General features: G+C 31.5%; 1 protein-coding gene and 1 long non-coding RNA gene across 5 annotated transcripts in view; one reads left to right on the top strand and one right to left on the bottom strand.

Moving 5' to 3' along the window:
- Positions 1-18,475, top strand: part of LOC127701652 (multidrug resistance-associated protein 1-like) — a 74,109-nt gene extending 55,634 nt beyond the window's left edge. The window contains exons 24-31 of the mRNA XM_052205641.1: positions 2,477-2,676; positions 3,624-3,744; positions 4,587-4,688; positions 7,636-7,782; positions 8,117-8,275; positions 8,579-8,745; positions 9,826-10,020; positions 13,959-18,475. Coding sequence (XP_052061601.1) covers positions 2,477-2,676; positions 3,624-3,744; positions 4,587-4,688; positions 7,636-7,782; positions 8,117-8,275; positions 8,579-8,745; positions 9,826-10,020; positions 13,959-14,073 — 1,206 coding nt within the window. The 3' untranslated portion in view covers positions 14,074-18,475. The remainder of the gene's footprint in view (positions 1-2,476; positions 2,677-3,623; positions 3,745-4,586; positions 4,689-7,635; positions 7,783-8,116; positions 8,276-8,578; positions 8,746-9,825; positions 10,021-13,958) is intronic.
- Positions 18,476-18,498: 23 nt separating this feature from the next.
- LOC127701733 (uncharacterized) lies at positions 18,499-19,288 on the bottom strand. 4 transcript variants are annotated; one of them, XR_007982181.1, is made up of 5 exons: positions 19,208-19,288; positions 19,070-19,161; positions 18,840-18,931; positions 18,610-18,701; positions 18,499-18,563 (listed from the first exon to the last, which is right to left on the bottom strand). It is a non-coding gene; the product is annotated as an uncharacterized LOC127701733 (long non-coding RNA). The 4 variants fall into 4 exon arrangements; XR_007982178.1 differs by lacking the exon at positions 19,208-19,288 and having other exon boundaries at positions 18,978-19,107; XR_007982179.1 differs by lacking the exons at positions 18,610-18,701; positions 19,208-19,288 and adding an exon at positions 18,702-18,793 and having other exon boundaries at positions 18,978-19,107.
- Positions 19,289-21,313: the final 2,025 nt, after the last annotated feature.

The raw sequence follows: 21,313 nt of genomic DNA on the forward strand, positions 1-21,313 counted from the left end.
GGGCACGTACTACCAAAGGTGACCCATTCCTGCTAACAGATGACAACACAGTTGGGTGTATGTTAATCTTCAGTTCTCAATGAATCTAACACATAAGCAGCAGCAGATATCATATACTAGTATGGTGAAGGTACATTTTACTCCTGTCCAAGCCTGTTCTTCAAACTTGACACATTTCACGCAATGGTTGACGGCGCAATGTATCCACTGGTACACAGTTCACTTCCAGCCAAGAGCGAACTAATATACACAAGGTTCCTGACTTTACTCAAAAGATGTATGTCACCAACACCAACTACAACTTCAGTTGTTTTTTCCACTACACACAATGCACCTGGAGAAAAGCACAATGAACAGGGATTCAGGTTTCATACAAGAAAGACAACAACATTCGTCAACTAGTACGCCGTGCTGCTGTCCTTCAACTTGTACCTACTGCTGAGGTTGAAGATGTGTGGTTTAATGCCCTAACCGACATTGATCAGATTGATACTAACATCAGCTAAACGCCCTTTACAGACTATGTAACAAAATACTGATGGGACCATTACACAACACAGGGACTGAGGACTACACATCATCTAGAGGGATGGCAAAGCAAGCTGAAGAAATATGTTCAACACCCACATCCAAACATCTTTAAACTAATAAAACTACTGAAACATGAGGAAGCTACGCCCTGACCATGATCCAGTATGCAGCCGATGGGAAGAGAGAGAGAGTGGCCCAAAAACGAAAGTATGTCGAAATCAACAACAAATTAGAAGATCTTATGGATAGATACCGCAACCAGAAAGTCACAACAGTACAGTTTGGTGATGCAGCCTCCCACCTTATTCATGTTGAATAGATTAATAAACTTTAATAGACTTATATACAGTGAATTTCTAATGTGTGTGCTACAACGTTTTATTTGTTTTAGTGCTGTTAATTTGTATTGTTTGTTTCACATTATAATGCTTGCTTGAATCTACTGTTGAATTTGTGATATAAATGAAATAAAATAATTTACTTAGATTTGTTTCCATTTCTTGCATATTTATTTAGATTAAAAACACAGAATTCATACCATGACATACAAAAATAACCTATTACCTATCCAAAAACACTTGTCAATTAAAAGTTGATTAAACAATGTTTATACAGTATAATCCTTTGTTTTTCACAAGTTTTCCCCCTATTCCCACATGCAATTTTAACTTTTCTTACCAGATTTATAAAAAGTGGGAATAGGAGGAATGAACCCACCTGACCTCGACCTCATGGATCAGTGATCAAGGTTAAAGTTACGGGGTCAAGTCCGTATCTCAGATACTATAAGCAGTAGGTCAACTATATTTGTTGTATGGAATGATTGTAAGGTGCACATGTTTGACTGGCAAGTTTCATCTGAATTTGAACTCAATATCATGGTTCATAGGAAAATGTTTAGTTTTTGTGGTTTGGTCTATTTGTCAGATATTATACTCAATAGGACAATTATATTTGGTGTATAGAATGATTGTTAGGTGTACATGTCTGTCTGGCAGGGTTCAAATGACCATAACCTCATTTCCATAGAACATTGATAATGTTAAGTTCATTTGATACTCGTAGTAAAACCTTCATATTACAGACTTTCAATATTAATTCTATGATTAGTAAAACAGGTGAGACATTTCAGGATGTGCACTCTTATTATACTAGGTAACTGATTTTAGTTTATTGACTAGAACTGCTGTAACTCTAAACCTTTTTTAACCTTTTCTTTCTTGATTACTGCATGTAGAAAGATCTATTTGTAAAACTCAGAGTTATGCCTCTTTACACGAGAAATGAGACTTTCTACATATATATACAAATGTATGATTTCTCTCTTGAAAACATGATTTATTTATAATAAGGTATTGAAAAAGAGATAGATTGATATTAAGGCAGATAAAGATATTGAAAGGTAATTAGATATCAGTTTAATGAGTTTGATAAACAACATGAAATCGTGGCATTAAAAAACTCACAATCCATAACATTCTTTTTTGATTGAGTTAAGCCTTCCAATTGATATTTTATAGTGTGTTTTTCTATGTTGTGATGTTATACTATTGTTTCAGAAAAGGGAGAAGGTTTGGTACCATTAAAACGTTTAATCCCACTGCAAATGTTTGCACCTGTCCTAAGTCAGGAATCTGATTACAGTAGTTGTCATCTGTTTATGTAGTTCATACGTGTTTCTCGTTTCTCGTTTTTATATAGATTAGACCGTTGGTTTTTCTGTTTGAATGGTTTTACACTAGTAATTTTTTTTGGGGCCCTTTAAAGCTTTCTGTTCGGTGTGAGCCAATGCTCCGTGTTGAAGGCCGTACCTTGACCTATAATGGTTTACTTTTATAAATTGTAACTTGGATGGAGAGTTGTCTCATTGGCACTCATACCACATCTTCCTATATCTATTCATAATACTTGAATGAGCAATCATTTTCAATTTTTTTATTTACAGAAATTTTATATACCTACCTCTAGACAGTTGCAAAGGTTGGAATCCACAACTAAATCTCCAATATTTAATCACTTTAGTGAGACTATTAATGGCGCCTCTACGCTTAGGGCCTACAAAGAACAGCCAAGATTTATACAGGAGTCACTAGACAGAGTGGACAAAAATATCAGCTTCTACTTTACTAGAATAGCATCTAACAGGTAAATTTCTCACTTCCTTGGTAAAAAAAAAACATGTTGGCAAAATGTAAGATTTATCACATATGATAGATAATATGATACAAAGTAGCCAAATATTTGAACTTTAAGGGTCTTAAATCACAAATAGAGAAAAAAATGAAAACAACATGTTATAAATTTTATTCATCAAAAACTCTTTTCTGGATTTACCTTCATCAAAAACGCTCAAAGCCGAATATTTCAAAGATAAGAACCGAAACAGTTGAAGAGCTATATGACCAAAAAGGACCTAAAAATAGCCAAATCAATCTCAGATGAGTACAAAATAAAAACATCTTGACCTGATGCAGAGAGAACAACTGAATATGAAAGCTTGACACATAAATATCTACAGAAAAGTGGAGGGGGATTATGGGTTAGCAATACAATTGATGAAAAAAGTTTTACTTACTCTTTGTAAAGACTGCAAATTATCACTGCAAAAAATTGAAATTTTATTGAATGACATACTTTTGAGACACAAATTTGACTTTACCCACACTTTTGAAGAAAATGGTTTTATTGTTGTTTATCCAGCTGTACTTTTGGTATTATTGGAAATTATCTTTCGGTTTGTTTGTTAGGTATTTGAAACTTATCCATGATGCTAATATATCATAAGTAGTTGAACTCCAGAGTTTTGTTAGTCTCTGATGTCACAGCTCAAATGTGAAAGATTATTTTACAGGGTGTTTTAACATTGGATAAATTTTGTCATAATTTTGATTATATCTAGTTTGTCACAAAATCATTCTTGTTTTCCTTTACTTTGAATGCTTAATGCTTCAACTTATGTATTCTTGTAATGTTAGAAGTAAATCAAATAGAATATTAAGAATTTAACAACATTTTGTATAAAACTGTCAGAGATGTGGGTTTTATTGTTCTATGGAATAATAGAAATTGAAATTTTCATATTCTGTTTTCAGATGGTTAGGTTGGAGATTAGAGTTCATAGGTAACTTAATCGTATTTTCAGCCGCCCTGTTTGCGGTTGTAAGCGATATCTCTGGAGGATTGGTTGGTTTGTCAGTGTCATATGCATTACAGGTAAACTTTATAGAGAATATTCTGCTGCTAAAATCCAAGAAGAATTGACCAGTTATCTTGCATGTGGTAAATTCTATTAATGTTTTATGACATCCAAATTAATGACACATAGGTAGACTGGTAGAACATAGAACTTAAGTAAAAGAGACCTTGAGCAATCTATTTCATCTGAGAAATATTAATTTCAATATTTAAAAAATGTTTAGATAGTTTTGGTTAGAATTTAAATATAAAATTTACCAGATCCAAGAAAATCACTTAATGCTTGTACAAGTTTTGAGTTTCAACTTAAAACATCCAACACAAGTGTATAGTTTGCCTTGTGACAAGAGTTTACCATCACACTTGCTTTCTTGATATATATAAGTTATGTACTCCTTTGGGTATAATATTTTGGGATGTAAACAAAAACAAGAGAAAAAGTTAACATTGGCTTCTATTGCTGCAGGTAAATGCTGTTAAATAAATAATCTCTAATCATTTGTAATTGATTGGTCAAAATGTATAAATTGAAATATTTCACTTGAATGTTTTAGAGTTTTAATGTGCTATCCAAATAAAATGAATGTTGTTGGACTATACTCTGACCCCTTCATCGAAAAAATTAAATCAAATTTTATTTTTTTTTCATGTGATTATGAAATCTAGCAAGAAATTATGATTTCCTTAAAGTACACACAAATTTTATGTTGGGACAAAAAATCTATAATAATGTTAATTGATAAGTATAATTGGGATATTAGTTGTTTTTTTTAAATTCATGTGTATAGAGGAACCATGACTTTGTGAAATCCATGAAATTGGTACCTACATTTATATATATGAATCCAAAATAATTCCAGATAACAAGTGCATTAAACATGTTAGTGAGGAATTCCAGTGATCTAGAGACCAATGTTGTATCGGTAGAAAGACTTAAAGAATATGCTGAAGTAGAAACAGAGGTAGGTATATTGAATTTTGAGTTTTGATTTGTTTTTGTTATATCTTTAAGATTTAGTTTTAAGAAACCTTATATGAAAGTTAAAAATAAGTAAAAATAGCAGATTAGTTGACAATAGTTTTATTATGATGAAATAGTTATATGAAAATGCATAGTGAAGTCTTTAAAATGGCTAACAAAATTTTATTGGAGTTATGGGACACTCTAAAATCTGCTTCTGCTGGTCCCTTTCAGTCCAATTGGTCAGTCCAAAATGTCTGTTTGATTAGATTTTCGATAAACTTTTAGCCAGTATATTGGAACATTATTATGGCTCCGCAACAAAGTTGTCGGGGCCATATAACCCTTGTCCGTCATTCCCTCATTCCACAACAAACCATTATACTTATTTTTTTTCTAAACGCCTTCAGATATTGGGCTGATTTTTGGTATGTGAGTTAACCATGATGAGTTACAGATCAAGTTTAAGTTTAGTTCTGCTGTGCTAATTTTTGCTGAACTTTGGACTTTAATAATTGTTGAAAATCACAGTTATACAGACTTTTTTTCTAAACGCCTTCAGATATTGGGCTGATTTTTATACGACCGCAAACAAATTTTTGTGGTCGTATATTGGTATGACGTTGGCGGCGGCGGCGTCGTCGTCCGAAGACACAATAGTTTTCGCACTCTAACTTTAGTTAAAGTGAATGGATCTCAATGAAATTTTACCATAAGATTCAATACCACAAAAGGAAGGTGGGGATTGATTTTGGGGGTTATGGTACCAACAGTTAAGGAATTAGGGGCCAAAAATAAGCATTTTTGTAACTTCCAGACATTACTTGTGTGTAAGTGTATGAATCTCTCTGACATTGTACCACAAGGTTCCACATCACAAAGGGAATGCTGGGATTGATTTTGGGGGTAATTGCCTCCAAATTTTAGGAATTAGGGGCCAAAAAGGGGCAAAAAACAAGCATTTTTCTAGTTTCATGACAATAACTTGTGTGTAAGTGTATGGATCTTTATAAAATTGTACTACAAGGTTCCATATCACAAAGGGAAAGCTGGAATTGAGTTTGGGGGTAATCGCCCAAAAAGTTTAGGAATAAGGGGCCAAAAAGGGGCAAAAAACAAGCATTTTTCTAGTTTCATGACAATAACTTGTGTGTAAGTGTATGGATCTTTATAAAATTGTACTACAAGGTTCCATATCACAAAGGGAAAGCTGGAATTGAGTTTGGGGGTAATCGCCCAAAAAGTTTAGGAATAAGGGGCCAAAAAGGGGCAAAAAACAAGCATTTTTCTAGTTTCATGACAATAACTTGTGTGTAAGTGTATGGATCTTTATGAAATTGTACTACAAGGTTCCATATCACAAAGGGAAAGCTGGAATTGAGTTTGGGGGTAATTGCCCAAAAAGTTTAGGAATAAGGGGCCAAAAAGGGGCAAAAAACAAGCATTTTTCTAGTTTCCAGATAATAACTTGTGTTCAAGTGTATGGATCTCTCTGAAATTGTACTGCAAGGTACCATACCACAAAGGGAAGACTGGGATTGATTTTGGGGGTAATTCCTTCAAAATTTTAGTAATTAGGGGCCATAAAAGGGCAAAAAAACAGGCATTTTTCTAGTTCCAGGACAATAACTTGTGTGTAAGTGTATGGATCTTTATGAAATTGTACTGCAAGGTTCCATATCACAAAGGGAAAGCTGGGTTTGAGTTTGGGGGTAATTGCCTTAAACGTTTAGGAATTTGTGGCCAAAAAGGGGCCAAAAAACAAGCATTTTTCTAGTTTCCAGACAATAACTTGTGTTCAAGTGTATGGATCTCTCTGAAATTGTACTGCAAGGTACCATACCACAAAGGGAAGGCTGGGATTGAGTTGAGGGGTGATGAATCATAAGGGGGTTAAAAAAATTTTGGGGGGGGGATTTTTTTTCCCTTTTTTTTCTTTAAAATTTTCCATTTTAAATTGGTTAATTCTGATTTATATATAAAAGCAAATAATAATGATATGGTTTGAATAGGTAAATTAAAATTTTTTAAGTTCTTAGACCACTTTCATTCTGTGTCAGAAACCTATGCTGTGTCAAATATTTAATTACAATCCAAATTCAGTGCCGAATCAAGCTTGAATGTTGTGTCCATACTTGCCCCAACTGTTCAGGGTTCGACCTCTGCGGTCGTATCAAGCTGCGCCCCAGCGGAGCATTTTATTGGTATATGAGTTAACCATGATGAGTTACAGATCAAGTTTAAGTTTCTTTCTGCTCTGCTAATTTTTGCCGAAATTACGGACTTTAGACATTGATAAATTGTTGAAAATCACAGTTATCCGGACTTTTTTTCTAAACGCCTTCCGATATTGGGCTGATTTTTGGTATGTGAGTTAATGATGAATTACAGATTGATTTAAAGTTTTGTTTTGCTCTGATGATTTTTGCTAAAATTACGGGTTTTGGACTTGAAAATTGTTGAAAGCACAGTTATACGGACTTTTTTTCTATACGCCTTCAGATTTTGCGCTGATTTTTTATATGTAAGTCAAGTTTATGTTTCGTTCCGCTATGCTGATTTTCATGTTGTTTCAACACATCTTGTTAGATCTGCAGTACATCCACTTCCTGTTTGCTGATAGTTTGAAATTTAACTACTCATTGATCAAGGAAATTTTTCATCAAACTAGTATTGGTCTTGAGAGCTGAATACTATCCATGCATGTTTGTGTCCACATGTGTTGTTGAAATTTCAGATTTTTCAACTTTTTGAGACCGAGCCATCTAGTTTTTTTAGAATATATACTTGAAGTTTTTCACAAGTATTATAAACCATTTAACTAGGTTTTTTTTACAAGTATTATAAACCATTTAACTACTTTTTTACAAGTATTATAAACCATTTAACTACTCAAGACAAATTGTTTTGATCTATGAAGTTTTAATTTACTAAAATTCTTTGATTAGGCTGAATGGATCAGACCATTCAGGAGACCCCCACATGATTGGCCACAGTCTGGAGCATGTAACTTTATGGATTACAAAACTAGATACAGGGAAGGTTTGGACCTTGTTATCAGGGGAATCACATGTCAAATCCAAGGAGGAGAAAAGGTAACTATTTTGTGTCTATCTATTTTTTGTCTTTATCTATACAAAGAAGTTGCATGTAATATGGTAACTACCAGTTTAGCTTTAAAATTTCTTGGCTTTCTTGAAAAATTTAAATTCTGACTGAAAGAAATATTATAGTAAGAATCAGTAATTTAACTGCTTGCAGAGCTCAAGATAGTGTTATGAAATTGAAAAAAAAAAATGAATAATTTTGCAAAATTATTTATATATAATGATGTAAGTAAATTTTAGTCCATTTATATAAAAAAAAAAGTTGTTTTTGGAATCCAATTATCTATGTTGAATTCTACATTTGATATATTGATGGCTTTAGGTTGGAATTGTGGGGAGAACAGGGGCAGGTAAATCCTCCTTGATGATGGCATTGTTCAGACTGATAGAAGCTTCTGATGGTAGTATTGTTATTGACGGACAGAGAATATCAGATATGGGTCTGCATGATCTTCGTAGCAAGCTTACGATCTTGCCTCAGGTATAGTATTATATTAATGAAAATCACCTTGTTTTCTACATGGAAAATCATTTATTTTTCTTTTACAGTAAAAAGACATAACTTGCTCTTGATGCTACTAGATCATTTTAAAAAGTGAAATTAAAAGTAAAATGAAATTACAATATGTTTTGTATCAAATAAATGCCTTTAAACCAAACAACATGGATTTTTAAATAAATGATTTACAAAAACTATATTTTTATTTGAAAATAGAAGATCATGTGTATGCTTGAATTTGATATTTTCCTGTATTTGTTTTTACAAAATCACACGTTTTTACAGGATCCAGTATTATTCTCTGGTACACTCAGAATGAACCTTGACCCATTTGATCAGTATGCAGATAGCCAAATATGGACATCCTTGGAGCATGCTCATTTGAAAAAATTTGTATCTGAGTTGCCTGAGAGACTGAGTCATGAATGTGGAGAAGGAGGAGGAAACTTAAGGTGCGTCTGACTTGGTTATAATAATTTCTCCATAGCTTATAACTCTGTCAACTTAAAAGTAATACCTACGCTTCTTTTGTTATGTTACATGACCTAGACAGGGAAGAAATGATATTTCCAGCTATGATTTTGACAAAAAATAATGTAATCCCACAATAAAATGATAATTGATAAATGTTGACGTCAATGTGATATGATTTTCTCTGCTACAGCCAACTTGGGCCAACTTAAGCCAACCTATGCAGAGGCAGCTTGATGTTTAGTGAATCTAAATTTCTTTTGCTTAACATAACAGTTACTGTTTTGAAGGTACTTATTGTAATGCCCCACCTACGATAGAAGTGGACAAATTGATTTCTGGTATGTGGGATGGTCTGTCGGTTAGTTTGTTTGTCCAGTCCGTATGAACTTACAAGTTTTGGTTTAAAGTGGTAACCATGAAGTTGTGGTCACATCAACTTAGTATATATACATTTTAATGTGAACTTTTAATAAAATATATGCCAGTTAGGTTTTTGGACAAGATTTTGTAGTTCATTGAACATGGAAGTGTGATAGTGTAAAATAGTGCATTCTCAGACTAAAGTTTTGGTTTGTGGTAGATTAACATAAGTCACGGTCACATCAACTTGAAAGTTAGTACACATGTTCATTATCATGTGAACTTTCTAAATTATGCTAAATTAAAGTTTTGTGGCAGAGTAGGACATGGTGTCTAATGGACACATATTTTTGTTTGTACCTTTGTATTTATTTCAATACTTGTTTACATATCAACAAAATCCAGAAAAATAGTATACTAACAACAACAACTGCATTTTCAGTATGTAAAAATATAACTAGACACACTGAAAAGCTACCCTCAGAATTTCAGCTTCAAATTTAAATTCAGCAGTTATGAAAAGACAAATAGTCTGAAAACTTTTTAACCATTCACAAAAATAACTGATTTATTTAAAAACCTGTTTAGTTGATTAGTTGAATCTTTTGACAGTAAACATGTTCACCCCAATCTTAGAAATTTAATTAAACAAATTACATGTTCATTTAATCTAGCTCTTTTTGTTTATTTACTTTTAGTGTTGGGCAAAGACAACTTATTTGCTTAGCAAGGACATTGTTACGTAAAACAAAGATTTTAGTTTTGGATGAGGCTACTGCTGCAGTTGACATGGAAACAGATGAGTTGATACAGAAAACAATAAGAGAAGAATTTAAAGACTGTACAATACTAACTATAGCACATCGTCTCAATACTATTCTGGATTATGACAAGTAAGTTGATAATTATACAATTGTCTTAGAAAAATAGTTCTGAGTCCACTTATAACAACTATAATTGAGGGATTAAAACAATAGGCTGTTCTAAAATTAAGCACATGAGGGGCATGGGAGGCACTTTTTAAGACCTAGGCCATCCATAAAATACATATTTTCATTTTACCATACCTGTCAACCTATGAAAATGAAAATGCAGGTCATGACCTGCATTGAAGAAGAAAATCTCAGGTCATGACGTGTATAAACTTTTTTTTCAGCTGAATTTAAGTATTTAGGGGACATTTCTTTATATTTTAGATCGAAAAATTTCCAAAATATGTTCACATGGTTAAGTACTAACTGAAAATAATTTAAAACTTTAATTTTATTCTTTCATTGCATAATAAGCCATTGATATATTAATGTGTTATACTTTGTCATTTCATGCCAAGACATACCCCATCGTGTTTCATTCATAGTTTTATATCAATTCTCAAGCCACTTGTTTCCCAGTATGTATCATAACGTGAAGTCAGTTAAGATTTTGTTGATATTGAAATATAATAAAAAAATTAAGCATTTAAAGGAAGTAGAGATAAAAAAAAAAAATAAAAGGAAAATCACTTATGAAATCAGTCTAAAGGCTCAAGAATCTGGGGGAAAACAGGTCATTTTCTGAATTTCTGAATTCCCGGGTTATTTGACGACCCGGCGGGTATTTAAATGTTTTACTTATGATTCTTACAAAATTCTGAGGAAAATGCAACCACTCATATTTAATCAATTTGAATGCCACCCATACCCTGTCACCTGAAAAAGTTTGGAAATAGTCCTAAGATCTATTAAAAGATTCCACCAAACTTTATAAGCAGTAAGAAAAGATAAATATAGTTTCTTGTTAAAATTTACTTTGACTAATTTTGTACCAGAAAAAAAAATTTAGAAGTATTTCAATTATTAAGCAAACTTTAATTTAACAATTTTCAGTGCAATTGTTATGCTGTTTCAACAACCTCTTGAGATAAAGAAAGATATTCAGTGTGAAATCCTATTTTATTCAATTTTCCTTATTAAGATGTAATAATTAAGATAATAGATGACATAGATGACAACTGCATGAATCATTTCCGAACCACAATTTGACAGATTGTTATTGACAATATTTGTTTACATCTCAATTATCTACATGTTCCGTCACAGACCAGGTGTCGACAATGTACATCAGGTGTGATTTATAGGTGTACATTGGAATTCTTTATAGTCACTCTACAGATTAATTATTTTACCTGTTCATTACTTTTGGGGGGGGATTTTTTAAAACTTTTGATTGATTCCTTTATTTCTTGCTTCAAAGGAAAGAATGGAATGTAAACAAAATAAAACATTCAAACTATTTTTTTGTCGATTATAAAGTGTTTTATTGCTATCTTAGACTTTCATTTTGATTGATATTAGACAATAAAGACAATTTATGTAGTTTACAAACTGATAGGATGATTTCTGTCTTGGTGGGTAAAGTACTGGTAGTATATTCCTTGGCTTTTCTGAATTGATTCATCTGAAGGGTTTTGAAATGACTTTTATAGATATCATTATTAAGCCACTTGCCTTTCAAGTACAAAACAGATGTACACTGTGGATTCGTTATTATTCGTGGGATACCAATTTTCGTTAATTTAGTGGGTACAGGTGAACCACGAATTTAAAGGTTAAACAAAGTACAAATTTTCCATAGGCTTGTAAGCAGACTTATGAAAAACCACGAAATCAAATATCCACAAAAATACAATTTATCCTCAATCCACGAGAATAAATGAATCCACAGTAATGATCTCCCAAGAGAGTTATATGCTAAGAGTTATGTCCCTTGCATTGTAGAAACTGCGTTTTATTAAAGGGCAGGCTTTGTTTGTCCTTTGTTGTTTTCATGTTGTTGCTTCATCTATACTAAGTTTTCTTGAAGATGGATATAGAAGCTGTTACAAGTAAATGTCATTGTTCTTGTCTTAGATAATGAAGAAAGCCAGTAAACAAATTGGTTGACTTTAATTTACAATTTAGTTAGGAATGATTCTCATATCATGTTTTAATAGTATTGTACAAGTTGAAGCTACTACAAGTCATACAAGGAAGATAATATGACATACACGTCTTTGCTAGTATCAAAAGTCTGTATAAAAATTGGATCACTTTGACCTACATTTCATGATTGACTCTTGATTATTTTGTGTATTAATGTACATATCTTTACCAAGTAGGATCCAAATAGGTCCACATGTCTTAGCAGACTGAAAATATTACATGACTTTGATTATAAGTGTATTTTCTGCTTCTTTCAATTGTAGAGAGCCCAACTATTTCCTGTATTAGTTCAATGCAATTTTATCCTAATTAAAGGGCAGGTTATTGATTCCCTATATTTGACTGCCAAATTTCAATTGCTTTCTCACTGTTGCGGTCCCCTGCACCTACATATAATTTTCATGTCCATAGTATATCCCATTTCAAAGATGGTCGAATGGTCGATTTATTAAGGTACTTATTCTTGGGTATTAGACAGGTATCCTTGTCAACAGGGATCCTTTTCCAAATGCTCTTGTTTCTTGATTATAATGTTTTGATTTATCCATGGAAAAGTAGGATCAAATGAGAGAAGGATCCATCATAGCTGTTCTATGTTAGGTTTTTTTCTCGGTAACGAGGTTTTGATGTCAAATAAATCTTACATCATTCTACAAGTTCTCATGACAAGTTTTCCACACCATTAGTTGATTTAGATTGATATTTCATACTTTTCTATCCCTTTGTAGGTATAACATATTTGTATGTAGATATTTTAATAAATGAGTAAATAATTGGTTTAATATTGTTTATTCACTACATAAAATATGTTAATGAATTACACTTTAATTAGAATATTGACAACAAAACGACGTGATAATTTGTCGGATATTGTTGAAATAGTCCAACACTGTAAATTAGAAATTATTGCAAAAAAAAATGCAACAGCATCAGGTCACGATAATAAAACCTTGCTTTATAATTTCAGTAGTGATTTTCCTCATACAATTTTTGCAAACACATTAACTAGATTTCACATTTTTGACAGAGGTCAAGGATTCCCAATTATAAATGCACCTATTAATTTCTGAATTTACAGTATATGGTACAATTTAACTTTATGATGAAGACACATAGCAGACCTTAGATTGATATGAATTTATTTTTAAAGAAAATGATATGAGTTGTAAACATGATATTTAAAATGAACAAGAATGTGTCCATAGTATATGGATGCCCCACTCGCACTATCATTTTCTATGTTCAGTGGACTGTGAAATTGGTGTCAAAACTCTAATTTGGCATTAAAATTAGAAAGATCATATCATAGGGAACATGTGTTCTAAGTTTCAAGTTGATTGGACTTCAACTTCTTCAAAAACTACCTTGACCAAAAACTTAAACCCAAAGCGGGACAAACTGACAGACGGACGGACGGACCAATGGACGGACGAATGGACGAACAGACTGAAAAACATATTGCCCCTAGGTGGGGTATAAGAATAGTTGTATATGCTATGCTAAAACTTTGTACTCAGCTGATAGGGTACAGACTTAACATATTAAACAGATCCTTTATTGCAATCTTTAACCATTTACTTATATTATTGTTTGTATGAGTTGTTGTTAAACAAAATCATTAAATACTGTCAATTCAGATATTTTGCTCGCATTTGTTGCCCAATGGACAAAAATGCAAGATAAATTATTGTGATTACAGGATATACTGCATACAAGTAATTCAACCAAATTTCAAAATGCACATTTTAATTTTTATTAATTTTTTACCTATCCTGTTGCATTTTTGGCAGTAATGAAAACATCGCAATCATTTCTGAATTTACAGTAATCAGTTTATAAACTTGTTAATTTATCTTTATATTTATTTACAGAGTAATGGTACTTGATCAAGGTTTAATTAAGGAGTACGACTCACCTGACAGTCTATTGAAGGACAAAACTACAGTATTCTATGGAATGGCCAAAGCTGCTAATATTGTCTCATAAACCATTTGGTGAATCAGGGAGCACACCTTTCCTCCTACCAGAAATTGGATTTATTGTGAATGTTTTGATTGTGGTGATAACTAAATTTCTTTGAGCATTACAATTGAGAAGACTACTAAAAATATTATTACCAGTAAAAGTATGATGATGACGACTGGATAAACTGTGGACCTACTGATTACTAGGTCTGTTTAGGGACATCATGTCTGTATGATATTCATGTGCCAATAAAACAACTAAATCTAAAACTACTGTTTAACATGTTGAGAAGTACAGTTCTGAATTTTGAATTATAAATGTTGAATAATTGTAGTGATGGCTTGTGTGGCGTGTTAATTTTCATATAGATTTAAGTTAATTGGTTGTCTTCCCTTAAGGTAGTTAGGTATCAGATTTACATAAAACTGTATCCTTGCTGATAAAAAACCAGAGCATTGCATTAACTGCATGGAAAAGAGAACTTGATACCAGAAATTAAAAGACGGAATAAGAGAATTTTGTCCATGTTTTAAAACCTTTTGATGAATGAATAATGCAATTCACTTCAGGTCAAAAGTCAAACTATTTAGACTGTAGATAAGTTATATAACTACTGGAACTACCCAAAACATATTGTTAAGACATTTACTTACATAAATAACCAATGAATAAATAGAAAGAAAACAAACATTTGTATGCCCCTGCTGCAGCTGAGGTTGCATTAAGTGCTACCCTTGTACATCTGTACATCCCAAAATTAGTTTCCGTTCTCTAACTTTTAGTTTGCCTCAACTAAATGTTATAAAACTTGTACACAATGCTTTTTACCACAAAACTCAGATCAAGTTTGAATTTTGGTGGCATCACTTATACCGTTCCAGAGTTGTGCCGTTTACAAATGGAAACATTGCTGAATTTTTCGTTTCCGTTCTCTAACTTAAGTTTGTCTCTACCAAATGTTATGAAACTTATACACTATGCTTATTACCACAAAACTCATATCAAGTTTGAATTTGGGTAGTGTCACTTTTACTGTTCTTGAGTTGTGTCCCTTTATAACGTTATATGCAATCGGGGACATCATCTGTGTTCCATCGACACATTCTTCATTTTTTTTTCATCTAATTATAGAAAGTCTTCTTCTTTTGTAAATATGACATCCATTGATTCCTATAAAAGAGTTAAAATTTATAAATTAAAATTACAATTCCATATTGTTTATGTTATGATAAATGCTTTTGTTTTTTTTCTTTTATAAATCAACAATATACATCTATTTGCCCTCTGTGATTTTTACCTGTACCTCGAAATGATAAACAGACAAACCATGAGAAAAAATTTCAGTACTTCAGTGTGCTCTGCATTGCACTGGATTCAAAAGGATTAAGTGTCGAATCTGCTGAAGACAATCTCACGCATGCGTATTACATGTAAATAAAGCACATGTTTAACACATGAAAAAAAATACTTTTTTCTACGTAAATTAAATTAAGTTTTTATTTTTAAATCAGAATTGACGACTGTTTTTGCTGAAAGTAATTAAATAATGATGACAGTTGTCATGGAATTTTAATTTCTTTATGATAATAGTTCTGATCAATGTCAGGTGTGAATTAAAAACACAGGTAAAAAATGATTAGTGATCATTAGTAAATATTTCCCGGAGGCATTAATACAGTTATTATGAGGGCCCTCTGGATTATCATACTATACTGGAGTGGCAGTTTTATTATAGGAAAGGGATTACAAAACAAAAACAAGTGCAAAATGGCGAATAAGAAACCCGATCTCATTGAAATGACCGAAATTATTTCTGTAAAAAAATAAAATTTGTCCTAAATCCCATTATTTGGTTTAGGACAAATAGCTTTCAGTTAAGGTCATGACTGGCAAATATGACCGTTTCCGGACCCTTGATTTTGACCAAAGTTTTACTATATTACTTCATTTACTGTGTTAATATACAGTGACAAGATTTAAATGTGCCATTGAATTTTTATACAGATAATTATTTTTTTATACCTTGTACTTTATAGTTTCCATCAAATTTAAAATATCAGTTATTTGCTGTATAAATATTAATTTTAATGTGTTTATTTAAAATACCAAGATAAAGTATCTATAAATTTAAATGTTGTATTATATGAAGTTCACACAAGTGCCATGGACTCAGATCTTTCAATTTCAATCACATAATTTTATTTTCTTTTCTGTTTATTTTTTTAATGAGTTTATTTTTATATACAGCCAAATTTATCAATGAATGATTGTTTTTTTCAAGGAAAAATTTAAAGATATAATTGAATGAGCTCCATAGAAAACAATAGATATTGTATTCATTCAATGAACAGTTCAATTGGCAAAAATATAAATGGCCAGGTAAACACTAACTGATTCTGGGGAAATCCTTTGCAATAAAAAGATAGATGCATGCAGTGCTTTCCTTTAATATCATGAAATTTATTGAAAACTTTAAAACCAAATCTGTGATAACTAAGGGAGCTACCATTTGATTTTTATGGGGGGCTAGGATGAAAAATTTTGTCCTGCCTTTTTATTTTTCCCTCTATTCGGTCCTGCCTTTTTATTTTTCACTCTATTCGGTCCTGCCTTCTGTTTTTTTTAGTTTATCCTGACTTTTTTTTACATAAATTGTCATCCTGCCTTTTTTTTTTGCAAATAATCTCATCCTGCCTTTTTTTTACTCAAAACTCCTGTCCTGCCTATTTTTTTCAAATTTCATCCTAGCCCCCCCCCCCATAAAAATCAAATGGTAACCCCCTAAAGTTGGATACCTGTGGTAGGAAATATATATTATATAAGTGGTAGACTTATTATAAGATATTCAAATTATGGTTGGAAAAACTGACACTGACCTTTTATTCCATATAACTGCAATTTTGCATCAGATTTGATTTGTATTCTCCTCTTGCAACAACTGCATTGTACACATGTAATGTATTTGAGAATTGTGTGTTATAAGTGTTTGTTATGTATTTTTAGGCATTATATACTGTGATTATTAAGTTATAAATTATTTAATCAGATAGTATTTAATAGTAGTGATTAATTAATGTAGTAATTGTGGGATGGCAGATCTGATGAAAGACATGTAAATTTTACAGACTGTTTGGTAAGTACATTTGTCCAATTAAAACTGAATTTGGTTGACTGAATGTAAAAGGCAGAGATTTATCAAACTAATCCAAAATTTCTTGTTTACCACTATATACTGAATGGATAACTGAAATATTTGCTATATATGAAAAAAGTCGTGCATTTTTAATTGTTTACAGGAGGTTAAGTGAAAATATTATTATAAAGTTAAGTTTTGTGTTGGTGCAAATTTATGTTAGTTTACTCTGAAGTGCTAAAATAACTTTTTATTAAACTTTATTTTTATATATGCTATTATTTATATATTTCTGCTTAAAGTACATATAATTGATTATTAGTGTGAGGATTTTCTGACCACTTTTTGTTGTAATATTACCATTATATTTTTATAGATACATGTACATAGACAATGAATTCATTCAAAGCAATTTTCTAGAATTTCCATTGTAAGGGATCTTGATATTTGTGTAGAGTATGCTGAATGAAGCAGGGTACTGATTTAAACATAGATTGACTTTATTGAAATATTGTATGGCCTATTGTAAAAATAAATGAAAATGAGCCTAGCATAATGTAAATTATTGGATACAGTTTCCATCAAACAGAAAGCAGTTTCCCTGTTACATATTGTATTTTTTAATTCAGTCACTATTTTCACATTTGATGCATTAAAAGTATACAAACTTTCAAATTGAATAGTTCTGTTCATTTCCAACAGGAGAAATCTCGAAAGAGTAATAATTAATAAATGGATTCCACAAAGATTTCAGATTATAAAACTTTAAAACAAGTGAATTTTTTTCTAGGACTTAATCTAGAATACTTCAGGGACTTTACAGAACTTTTTTTTTTAATTGAAATATGGTAAATTCTGTCAACAGGTTATCCTTAGGTTGAGTGCTCAGTATATATAGGCAAAATTAGTACCATCGTCATAATCTATTAGTTGTTTGTTGTTCAATGCCAGTAATTTGTAAATACATAAAATTCATATCAGAAATTCAGGGTGTTTCTATTTTTTTTGTGATTTGTATTCAACTTAAAATTATGTAGTAACTGCATTTGGAGTATTTTGTGGAGAACTAAGCTGAAATAAAATTGAAAAAAGATATAAATTAGTTAAAAATAGTTTCAATAAGAAAATTTAACCAACTTGATATGAATTAGGTATACCGCCTTGCATATTTGCTTTCATGTTGTTAAAACTATGTAAAATCTATCTACAATTTGAAAATTAGTTATTCTTGTGTTTGTTTTTCATAGAATTTAACATTATATCATTTTTATTAATAAAACTGGAAAATTATAGATGTTGTCAAGTTATGTCATTATATGAGATACTATAGACCTATACCAAAGTAACCATGATTAACACTATATGAGATACTATAGACCTAAACCAAAGTAACCATGATTAACATTCTATGAGATACTATAGACCTATACCAAAGTAACCATGATTAACATTATATGAGATACTATAGACCTATACCAAAGTAACCATGATTAACATTATATGAGATACTATAGACCTATACCAAAGTAACCATGATTAACACTGTATGAGATACTATAGACCTATACCAAAGTAACCATGATTAACATTATATGAGATACTATAGACCTTAACCAAAGTAACCATGATTAACATTATATGAGATACTAGAGACCTATACCAAAGTAACCATGATTAACACTATATGAGATACTATAGATCTATACCAAAGTAACCATGATTAACACTATATGAGATACTATAGACCTAAACCAAAGTAACCATGATTAACATTATATGAGATACTATAGACCTATACCAAAGTAACCATGATTAACATTATATGAGATACTATAGACCTATACCAAAGTAACCATGATTAACATTATATGAGATACTATAGACCTATACCAAAGTAACCATGATTAACACTGTATGAGATACTATAGACCTATACCAAAGTAACCATGATTAACATTATATGAGATACTATAGACCTAAACCAAAGTAACCTTGATTAACACTATATGAGATACTATAGACCTATACCAAAGTAACCATGATTAACATTATATGAGATACTATAGACCTAAACCAAAGTAACCATGATTAACATTATATGAGATACTATAGACCTAAACCAAAGTAACCATGATTAACATTATGAGATACTATAGACCCTTTACACATTTAACCATAAAATTTCTTTTGACTCCAAAAGTTGTAGTTTTTTAAGTCCTTAAACTTCAGATCTATTGAATTTAGAATCATGATGGTTTTGAACCAAATCAGATATAATTTCTTATTTTGGAAAATGTCCCCATCCTTAAAGATTCACACATGTCTAGCAACATGTATGAATGCTAAATTTTCCTGCAATCTATACTACTGAAGTAATTGAAGACAATGTAGTGGGGTTGTCATCACATAACGTGGAAATAACAAAGATTTTTAATTCATGTCTTATACATGTAAGACTATTGAGTGTAGTCTGCAAAATTCTCCTTTACAGATCTCTATGTATTTGACAATTAACAAATTCCTGCTTCTTTCCAATATGGTTCTTTTGTAAATAGAGTTGTCAACCTCTGCCCAGAACTTACAAAGGAAGAATAAAGGAGTAAGATTATTTCTCCCATGGAAGTGACTAAAATAAAAAAAATCTTAATGGTATCATTGAAGTCTTCTATCTGACAGATACCTTCTTGACCTGGTTGACCATTAGGAACTATCTTTGTTACAGATGACCACTATACCAGGGTATATTGCATTTGTCACACAGCCCAACTTATTATTCAAAAGCAAATTTTAATGATTTTTACCTGTCATCTTCTACACTACAGGTACCACAACTTGATCAGGAACCTACAGGAGCTTACCCAGGTTTAAAAAAAAATTCTGGTGCATAAATCAATCGTTTCTCCGTCTGTCCTCCATTCCTTGTGTATGAAACAAATGGTTTCCAGATGATAACCTTAGTATCCTTGCTTGTTTGAAATGAAACTTATACAGATAAAAAATATATTGGAAGTCGAGAATTGTTCAAATTTTGGGGTCAGTAGGTAAAAGGTCAAGGTCACTTTCTAAAACTAGATACTTTTTATATGGTTTTAGAGAGGTCAAGTAAGTCTCCCTTACTTGATTGGAATGAAACTTAAACAAATAGATGATAAAGGGGGAGGGAAATATAACTTTTGACTTTTGGATCAAATTCCCTGTTACTAAAAATGGAAATAATTGGAAAAATGATTCCAGGATTGTAGCTTGAACTTCCCTTGCATGATTGGAATGAACTTAAATAGATGGAAAACGTATGGAAGGAGAAGAAGCCTTTCGATTTTTGGGTTAATTGGTTAAAGGTCAAGATCAATAAAATCAGTAAAAGTTAAGAAAAATTATTTCTGGGTGGTAACTTGAGTTTCTATTACTTGATTGGAGTGAAACTTGTACAGGTGGAGGATACAGGGAAGAGGAGGAAGTCTATTGCTTTTGGGGTCAAGGTCACTGTAACTAAAAATGGAGTTTCCCTTACTTGATTGGAATGAGACTTATATAGATGGAAGATATAAGGAAGGGGAAGAAGCCTAATAATTTTGGGCTAAACATATCAAAAGTCGATATGTCACTGTATATAAAATTTTGTTTTTCTGAAGTTGGTTTCGGGTTGTTATATAACAATAAATTGTAATACATTCATAGAGGTGAAAAATTAGCAATAATAATGCCGGTGACGTTCATTTGTCTCATCAAGCTACCACTATTTTTAACACTTAAAATACAAATATTTTCTCTTAATAAATGTTTAGTTCGAGGAGCATCATTTGATAGTGCCAGGTTTTTACTCGTTTCTATCATGATGATTGATATTTAATTCAATTTAGTCAAAAGAATCAAAGAAAACTGATATACATCGTCCCATCACAATCAATTTGGATATTCACTTACTTAATAAAAAAAAAATACGACGAGTTTTATAAACCTAGAACTTAGACATGCATTTTTATTCAATTTACATTTTCTGTCAGTATGGAATACGGCTGCTTTATCTGATTGTTCATTTTACTATTTTAAGTAAGCTAGTGTTTTCACGAATTTGTCAGATAATTTGGAGTTAATGTCACACGCTTGCAACAAAACTCTCAGTAAAGG

Source organism: Mytilus californianus, unplaced genomic scaffold (assembly GCF_021869535.1).
Source record: "Mytilus californianus isolate M0D057914Y unplaced genomic scaffold, xbMytCali1.0.p SCAF_5, whole genome shotgun sequence".
NCBI lineage: Eukaryota > Metazoa > Mollusca > Bivalvia > Mytilida > Mytilidae > Mytilus > Mytilus californianus.